The sequence below is a fragment of the Magnolia sinica genome, chromosome 1 (genome assembly GCF_029962835.1).
Source record: "Magnolia sinica isolate HGM2019 chromosome 1, MsV1, whole genome shotgun sequence".
NCBI classification, from domain to species: Eukaryota; Viridiplantae; Streptophyta; class Magnoliopsida; order Magnoliales; family Magnoliaceae; genus Magnolia; species Magnolia sinica.
In genome coordinates, this window is record NC_080573.1 from 53,426,625 (window position 1) to 53,436,490 (window position 9,866).

A 9,866-nucleotide genomic window follows, 5' to 3' on the forward strand; every position below is an offset into this window, starting at 1 on the left:
TATATATATATATATATATATATATTCAACCAACAAAACATGGTTATAATTCAGAATTAAGAAGAATTGTTAAGCTTAAATAAGAGCTTAATTTAAGTGGACAAGGAAATAATAAAGAAGAGTATTTCAATTCAAATTAGTAGAAATAACAACAAAAATTAAAGCTTTGTAAAAAGAGGCATGTGTTAAAAGGATACCTCGTTGATTCTCATGCATAAGAGTCCAATGATGATAAGAACAAAAATTGCAGCACAAGGGTCCATAAATATGGCAATGTTATCCTACAAAGAAATATGATAATATTAGATGTGAAATATGATAGTATTAGATGTTTACTGTAGTATTAGATGTTAATGCACTTGATCAAATTGAACCATTAATGTACTTGATTAGATTGCACACAAGTTCGGATTAGAGCTACAGTTTGCAAAGGTTTGCATTGCCATACATGAATGATAAGGAAGCTTAGAAGAGCTCAAAAACTAATCAAGCCCTTTTATGGCACTATATTCCAGCAGTTCAAACTCCTTTTCAATGCCTCTAATTCCCTACAATAGCCCAACTTACGAGGGATCTTATGATTCACTCAATTGATGGGAAGACTTTGACTTTGTCTTTGTCTTGGAAATGGGGATGGCTCCCCACTTTACGAATGCTGGAAAGAATAGTAAAAAGACACAAGATAACAAATCTGTCTTCCCTGACCTTCAAACATCAGCTGCCCCATAAGGAAAATATTAGCTATAGAACCTTGCATAACCCATATGCCCATAGTTACCTGAATCGCAGTTTTTTATTTTTTTCTTGGAAGATAACAGCAAACATATTACTTGCCACCCAACCATTAGCAAGACCTGCCACTCTCAAAACCACCCAGCCCAAACAGTGGCATATCGGTTGGTCCATTTGAGCATGGGAAATTGGGCCACATCCTCTCTGTTAAACACAGCTATTTTTTTATTTTATTTTTTTTAATATACAGAGAACTTCGATAGCACAATAGTTAATACACAACCAATATGACATTGCACATGTACCATAGAACTAAAATTAAACCATTCAAATTTTTAGCCATAATTTAGGTGAAGCATATACCAAAAATTATACTGATTTGATTATATCAATAGTTGATTGGTGCATTTAATCCACAGTTAGAAACCTACCTAGTACCTGTTTCTAAAAATTTTCATCAGGCTATGACCAAAAGTAAATCAATAACAAATAAAAACCCCAATCAGACTGAACCAATATTTTGGACCACACATTTCATAAGAGCATCTAAGCTCTCCTATGACAAAAGAGAATCATCACATTGGCCAAATTGAATTAGACTCCTCTCAAAAGGGAAGGCATGAAGCTCATAATAAATTACACAGATTTTTTATTTTATTTTTTTTCCTTCTTGAAACTAATAAATTACACAGATTAGATGTATGCTGATACTAGTGAGCACATACATGCTGTCTCTGAAACTGGGATGCCCTCAACTTGCTATCAGATAAGGCATTATTCTTGGTAGCAGGAGTTGCACTTTGTGGCACCTATAGAAATTGCCCAAGGCCTCGAACATAAAAAGGTAAAATTGGACACAAATAAACAATTAGACAATAATATAAAATAATTTAATCTTTGAACCTACAGTTTTGCCTTTGGACTCTTCATTCTCATGGTGACCATTCTCCAAATTCTGGAAGTAAAGAAATCCTAGGATAGAACCATCCTGAGGAGAACCATGAAATAAAGATGTGAACTAGTCCAGAACTCATACACAACTTCATTTTTGGAATTGACAAACGCCCTGACATGTGTTTTACAGGTGTTTTTAACGAGGCCTGCTGCCCTAGAATATCCATGGTCTCCATGTCCAAGAGCATTTCTTCTAGTCTGTGACAAAAAGTAAACAATGAATTTTCAATTAAAAAAAGGACAATCATGCGAAAGAAACAAGAGAACACTAAAATACTTAGTCTTCTTATTATTTAGAAATGGCAGTCCATACTTGTATGACTATAATATGGAGAACTGCCTGAACCAGACAGTCCATACTTGTATGGACTCGTATGCATCGACCAATATGCATTTTCCTGCATAGGTACCCAAATATTCTACAAATTACAAATGATCCCAAGATGGCAAGCTATGATCCAACACAAGTTCTTCAAACCTTGTTACCATTTGAATTCCTATGTGGGCCCAACTGTGCCCACCTATGATCACAGGAAAGGCATGGGATGATTCAAAAGAGGTGAAAGAAAGGAGATGCTCACCCCATCCTTTTCATCCCAAAGGGAGTATGCCTGAAGAAGAGAATAGGAACAGTCCACCATGGACTGTACAAGGCCCCAATGTCACCCTGATTAGGTGATCCATTCAGATAAGGGCCTGCAAAATGAGCCATAAAACCATTTTTACTTAAATATTGTTTGGTTGTGATTACCCATTCATGGATACTTTTGGCACATGTTCAAAATCTACCAAGCATTCCTCCTATCAAATTGTCATTGTTGATCATAGGTGGGCCCTATTGGAGCCCAAACAGGAATTCAAACCATAATAAGGTATAAAGAATTTGTACCAGTAATAGCTTTTAAGACATGGGCTAACTTTAGAATAATAAGATTAGGATGACAATTTTATGAGATAATAAAATGCAGTTACATAGAAAACTAATGAAATATAGATTAAAGTTGTCAAATTTCCCAACCATTTTCTATGCATCAAAGAAAAAGAAAATTTTCAACATTATCATCAAAACATAGATAACTCACACGTGTTTCCGCATTTTAACATAAATTTTCAACAATTTAAAACAAAAATGCTTTCACATGTTTAACATCTCCGAAGAGCAAAGAACAAAAATTTATAATCAGAGGAAAGAATCTTGTAATATTTCAAAAGGAACCTGATCCTGCAAGGCTCCTGCAAGAGCAAAATCCGCTTGAATATATGTAAGGCCTTCAAACAATTCCAGGAAACTCTCAGTGATGGTGAAAGGAAATCCAGTATCTATGTAATGGACCTCCACCTGCCGGTTGCTGTTCATTTCAAACTGCTCTGTTATGTCCCAAGAATTGTACAAAGAGATCTTAGAAATATCAGAAGTTATGAATGACAAGGCAGAAACGGCTGAATATGGAGGGGGGTTTTAAATGAAAAGAAGCTTAAATGAAAATCAAAGGGCCGAAATAAATCAGCAAAAATTTACCGTTGATAGTCAGAATCTCGGGAGTATATATTCATTCAGGACCATCTACCTGCAAGAGGAGTGAAATGCCCCTACCTATAAGCATACCAAATTCAATATCAAATTCATTAAATTAAGTGCCTTCATAGGTATAAGCATAAAATAGGGATGTTGGGCTCTACATAAGCCTTCATATCCCTTCTTGCTACAAGGATACTAAGTAGCAACAACTCTTTAACTACCAAGATTTAGCCATATTGCATTTTTAGTTTGCCAATGAACAAAACCAAGGGCAATTTCAGAAGGCAGAATTATTTAACTATAGAGAAGTCAGCTGGTCATAACTAGAACACCAGAGACTCGGAGAGTATTTTTGTTACAAACAATCTCTTCAAAAATAAAATAGAATAAAGAAAACGAAGAATGAAAAACGGAAGAAAAAAGAAAAGAAAAGATAGTAACAGGAGAAAGTAGACATGATTACTTGAATGCTTCATTATTTATATCTATATCTATATATATATATATATATATATATATATATATATATATATAAAGCAGAGTATTGCCAGGTCAAAGCCAGAAATTTTGTTTCTTGTTCAAGACATCTATCTCAATATAAAATCATAGATAAATACTTACAATAAGCATGATACCATATGCATGGATATTTTGATTTGCAGTATTTGATTCACAAGTAGTCAACTTGAAACACCCTGCAGGAGATTCATCATGAAGTTCAGTTGACAATGGTTAAACAGTGTTAGCTGTAAGTGTCCAATTGAGAGCATTAATTATGTCTGAATATGAAATTTGGTGAAGTAAATGAAAATGAAGCATCTCTTTATATTTGATGTGAATAGCACAGAAAAAGTAAACTAAATTAGACTAATGACTTTGCAAGAAACATCCAATTTTGCAGTATATGTCATAGCAGTTATGCAAATATGTGAAAATGAACATTGGGGAAACAGGAAGCAAGAAATTCAGGTATGCAATTGGAAACATGTTCACCATAACTATGTAAGAAGATCTAAAGACAAATGTAAGTGCAAACATGTGGGTATAACAAACTCAACAATTCCAACATTTTTTGGCGAACTAAAAACCAAAATCAGGAAGTTGAAATGGGCCACAAAAATGTATCAAAATGATAAATTATCTGATAAAGCAACTGTATCAGAAGTTATGATACAGCCATTTTCTTGCTAACCTGTTGCATGTGTGCTGTACGTGTGCATGCTTGGAATGTGTGAAATGCTACATGCTCAACATGCACTTGTCTGACATTTGTGTGTGGATCGGTTGGGGGCACCACCTTGTTACAATCTATATGCACATGTGTGACACGTGTGCAACCATCTCTCCCTTGAGCATGCACAAAAGCACAACAATGTGCATGTTTCACACCTTGCATCGATCTTACATTCTCTTAGGCCTGTTTGGATACTACGAAATCAATAAGAAGTTATTTTTCTTAAATAAGTTAGTTTGATCATTAAAGTTAAGTAATTAGCTATTTAGAAAAAATAATTTATTTATATAAGTTGCTTTTTATTGCTTTTCAACTTCAAAAATAACTTATTTCCTTCATTCTCATTGTAACATATCAAGTTAGAAAATTATTTAAGAGAATATGCTCTCCGTGGTCATGAATCCCTCCAAGTTCATGATATTGGAAAAATCATCCAATGAATGGATAAATGATCTAATGAGCTCCTCATAATGATCGCCTATATGGAGGTGGCTCCACATGATGGACAATCAACATCAAAGGTCCGCTCCGCATGACTGAAAAAATCCAGGTCCACTCATCAGGCAAGCCACACATGTCCGTTGAATGTGAACCACTAGACACTAATCCATTGCTCAAGTGGTAGATTGAGTGAAGATAACATCGTTTCAACGCTAGATATCGATTCCCAAGTGGGGTGTACTAACAATGGTGTGTGTACTAACAAGCTAACAAAAATAAAAAAAGAATGTGAACCACTAGCAATTTCTTGAACCAGCAAATGAGTACATCCAGAGCCATGATATCTTTGGCTAACTAAAAAAAAGAATGTGAACCACATGATGATCTTTGGCTATAACTAAAACAACAGCAACAATACATTTTCAGTGGGAAAAATAATGACTATTGGAAGGTTCGAGTCATCCAATCTCTACATTTCCAGCCTTCGGTGCATCCATGTGCCGGTCTGCCCACTAAACAGTTCTGATCACCACCATACACATTTCCCTGTATATGTTGGGATGACACTGCATGGAACTTCTATGAAGCACATCATGGTAGTGTTTCTCTTAAACAAATAGACATTCTGAAGCTCAGAAGACCACGTCTCCATATACAGATCGCAAGTATGGAACATCTTTTGTAGCATCTACTCAATCTAATGTTAGGACAGTTCTATTTTTGTGTACAGTTGGTAACTGATCTATTATTTCTCTATTTTTTCAGTTGGGCTACAACATTAGTTAATAGAAACGAAAGAGCATCATAAATTCATAAATACAAGTTGTGGCAAATGTGGGCCAGATCACTACTTTTTCCACAAATTTTGATTAATTCCAATATGTAAGTACTAAAACAGCCTAAGCACTTCAAGAACATTTTATCACCAAACCAATGAAAATTATAGAATTTATAAACAAAGATCAAAGAGCACTTCTTACAGGTCCCTAACAATCTGATCAAAGACTTTCTTCATGGTCGCAATAGATGAAATGAACTTTCTCTTCAAGAGCAAGTCCCCTGAAACTCTTTTTATATACTCCAGCAAAGAAACCTGCAGATCCTCACCTGAATGGAAGACATCTACATTTAAGAAAGCATCAAATAAATGAAAACTGCTTGCAAGAATCTAACAAAAGCATGATCTCCGGGAATCACAAAGGCAAAAGACTAAGAGAAGAAGGAAAGACATGAACCCATGGTGGACAAATGCCTTATGGAACAATGGACGAACTTGATAGACCAAATACCATGTAGATATAGCAGCATGTTGATAGCCACTGACATCACCTTCTGAAGTAATGGCACTGCTCGAGCTTGGTTCTCCATCTTCACTCACCAAATCCGACATGACCCAGACCCGACATATGCTCAGATCCGTCACCATCTCTGATCTGCCTGTGTTACAGATCCGGCATCAACTCAGACCTATCATCTCTGCTCATGAAACCCACCACCTTCCCCTCATTGAAAACTGTAAACCCATCTCTCCTTGGTCGCAACCGACGAAAACCTGTCCTCATCCAAACCTTCGACCATAGATGTCGCCCATTGCAATCTGATCAAGCAGGATCCACTCAAACCCATCAGGTCAGGCCATCGCCCAAATCCAACGGCCCCCAAAATCCTTTCCGCGTCCGCCATTTGAGCCCCCTTGAACCTGTGCCACTGCCTCCTCTTCTCTGTCGGAATCATCGCGTGCAAACCCGGAGAGCGAGGGGATGAGAAAGGGAGATGAAGAAAGAGGGAATGAGAAAGGGGTTTTAACGGAAAGGGTTTCGAAAGGGGGAGGGAGAGGAGAGCATTTTACGGAAAGGACGCGGATTGCGTCCTACCCCTTCCCTGACGACCTGTGGGCCCACCATGATGTAAGTGTTTTATCCACGCCGTTAATTGCTTTTCTCAGATCATTTAAAGGTATAATTATTAATCTGAAGCAGGTACAGGGCTCCATTGGACCACACCAAAAGAAGCTAAAGTGATGATGACAAACCACCGTTGAAACTTTTCTAAGGGCCACCGTGATGTTTTTTTACCATCCAACCTATTCATAAGTTCATTTAGACGGGGATGAAGTGGAAAAAATAAAAAATAAAAAATAAAAAATCAGCTTGATCCGAAACTTCTCCGGCTCCCAAGAATTTTTTAATGGTGGACGTTCACTCCCCACTTTGTGGTCCACTTAAGCATTGTAACAGTACGAACGGCTTGGATAAAACATTTACATCACGGTGGGCCCACAAAGGGCAGGGGTAGGATGCAATCCGCATCCTTACGGAAAGGACTGAGAGGGAAGCGGGGACGGGCGTTGTAGGTCCTCGAGCTCCAATTTGTACGAACGATTAAAAGGACATGAAAGTTACATGCACAGAATGATGTATTTATTACATCCACACCGTACATTTATTTTGTTAGAGCATTTTAGATCATGATATCAAAAATGATCCACATCCAAAGCTTAATGGACCACATAGCCGTTGGACAAAGATTCTCACCATTAAAACATCGTAGGCCCACTATGGTATTTATTTTCCATCCAATCTGTCCATAAAGTCACGTAAACCTGGATGCAGAGGAAAAATAAATAATCCAAAACTTCTGTGACCCAAAAGGGTTTCAATGGTATACGTTCAATCCCCCGTAGCCTTTTGCAATGTGGTCCACTTGATCTTTGGTTCTGTCTTATCTTTCTGCTCAATATTTAGGACAAGCTTGACAAAAGAAATGACGGTTGGGATATAACACATACTGGCACCCACAGAACTTGGTAACGTCAACAGCAGCCATATTGCTGGTGTGCCGTACACTAGCCAATCAACTTGGGAGAGTGGCATTTAGTATGTGCTCTATTAGGCTCACCATGATCTATGTGAGTTATCCATGCCATTCATACATTTCTTAAGAACATTTTAACTAAAGGGGACACATCAAATGTACGGTGCTGATGTTCTACCCACATGATGGTGGGGCCCACACAGATTGACCTCACGGGAAGTTCTCGTGAAATCAACTTTATGGTACCATTTCACTATTTAGATAACTCCTTCATGGGTATTATCCTAATCGTGTAGAGCCTACATTAATATATTTTGTATATATCGATGCTATCCATATATTTTTCCATCATATTTTAGGATGTGATTCTAAATCATAAGAACTCGGTAATCTCAGGTGGGCCATACCAATCAAAACAGTGATGAATAACCATTAGAAACCTTTTGAACGCCACAAAAGTTTTGGATTGATTTGATCTTTGTAGTTTCCCTTCATCCAGATCTTTTTTACATTGTTAACTAGTTGGATTGTAAATAAACACTATTAAAACCTTATAACGGGCTCTTTATAGTTTTTAATGGCAATACACTATATTACCACTCTCTTCGGTAGTGTGGTCCACTTAAGATTTAAATCTACACTTTTTTATACCCCGCCCAAAAATGGACTGGAGAAACATATGGACGGCATGGATATACAGCGCATCATCAAAATCTCACTTTTGTTATCAAACTTTTCATTTATTTTTTTTTTCGAAATACAAAATCTCAATTTCTTTTTCGAAAGATTTTTTTTTTTTTTTTCATAGTCAAAAATTTCACAAATTTTTTAATATTTTCAATTTTCTTTTTCACAATATCATTTTTTTTTTTGGAAATCTAATTATTTTTACAAATTATCAACTTTATGCAAAGTTCTTAATTTTTATTTTTATTTTTTCAAAATCTAGATTTTTATTAAATCACAGTTTTTTTTTTTTTTTTAAATCTCAAAATTTCTCAAACTTTGTTAATTGTTTTTCTAAGCTTCTCTACTCTATTTTTTTTTTCAAATTCATAAAATTTTTAAACTTCTCAATTTTCTTTTTCAGAATGCCAATTATTTATCAAAATCTCGATTTTTTTAATCTCAAATTTTTTTCAAACTTCATTTCCTTAAATCTCATTTTTTAATAAAATTGAAAGGATGTAGAGTGGTAAAACTAATGGAAGGTTTGGATATGTAATACAAACATCAATGTGGCCCCTATAGTAACCCCGCGTTAAGGCATGATCTACCTTACGTGAGGGAGTCTGGGCAGTGGAAGGGTAAGGCAATTTTGGGCCTATAAGACATCTAATGATCGTCTCTAATTCAGACGGTCTCAGATCGTCTCAAATGACCACTATTAGACAGTTAAAGACCGTCTCTAATGCAGACGATCTCTAACCGTTTCAGATGACCACTAAAAGACGGCCAAGGACCGTCTCTAATGCAGACGGTCTCTAACCATATCAAATGACCACTATAACACGGCTAAGGATCGTCTTTAATGCAGATGGTCTCTGACAGTCTCAGATAACTACCTATAAGACAGCTAAGGACCGTCTTTTATTCCAGACGGTCGATAACCATCTTTTCTCCACAGTTACCGACAGATTTTGATTGTCTTAAATGATTTGTGGACGTTCAACATTTATAAGACGATTTTGGTTCATATTATAGACGGTTAAGAGCCGTATGAAATTTTATAGATGGTTCATAGCTGTCTTTAAACCAAGGGATTTCAGAGACAGTTCACAACTATCTCAAAATTTGTCTTATTTTCCCCTTTTCACATAGTGCGATAGATGCGTGCAGGTGGTGTTAGGTCGCAGCAGCGTTGATTGTGGAGCGTGTAACTGTCTTCTGGAGCTTTGATTTTGATATATGTATTTCCCTTTCAGCATTGTATTTAAATGTTTATATTGGTGGACATGTGATGATGATGTTACCTTTGTGATTTGGGTAAACTTGTGGTTATGCTCATTACGAGTTAAATATACTATGGAAAATCCTCCTTGTAGGATCCTAGAATTGGAATCTGGCGCATACGTGCTGGGAGCCGAGAATGGGGTACTACGGAGGCTGTCGGTACCAAATTCGGCGATCGAGAATTTTGTGAGCCCGGTTTCCGGATTTGGGGCGTGACAG

General features: G+C 36.6%; 1 protein-coding gene across 20 annotated transcripts; it reads right to left on the reverse strand.

Annotated features, from left to right (window-relative positions):
* Positions 1 to 1,582: 1,582 nt before the first annotated feature.
* On the reverse strand, positions 1,583 to 6,490 carry LOC131249998 (uncharacterized). 20 transcript variants are annotated; one of them, XR_009173011.1, is made up of 7 exons: positions 6,116 to 6,490; positions 5,861 to 5,987; positions 3,827 to 3,900; positions 3,206 to 3,254; positions 2,903 to 3,054; positions 2,000 to 2,084; positions 1,583 to 1,884 (listed from the first exon to the last, which is right to left on the reverse strand). XR_009173011.1 is itself a non-coding variant. In XM_058250703.1 (4 exons), the coding sequence occupies exons 1-4, from the start codon at positions 6,246 to 6,248 to the stop codon at positions 1,705 to 1,707; spliced, it is 525 nt and encodes a 174-aa protein (XP_058106686.1). In that variant the 5' UTR covers positions 6,249 to 6,490; the 3' UTR covers positions 1,583 to 1,704. The 20 variants fall into 20 exon arrangements, 4 of the variants coding, with proteins under 4 accessions (XP_058106686.1, XP_058106681.1, XP_058106692.1 ...); XR_009173012.1 differs by having other exon boundaries at positions 2,903 to 3,035; positions 3,206 to 3,280; XR_009172992.1 differs by having other exon boundaries at positions 3,206 to 3,280.
* Between the last annotated feature and the right edge of the window lie 3,376 nt (positions 6,491 to 9,866).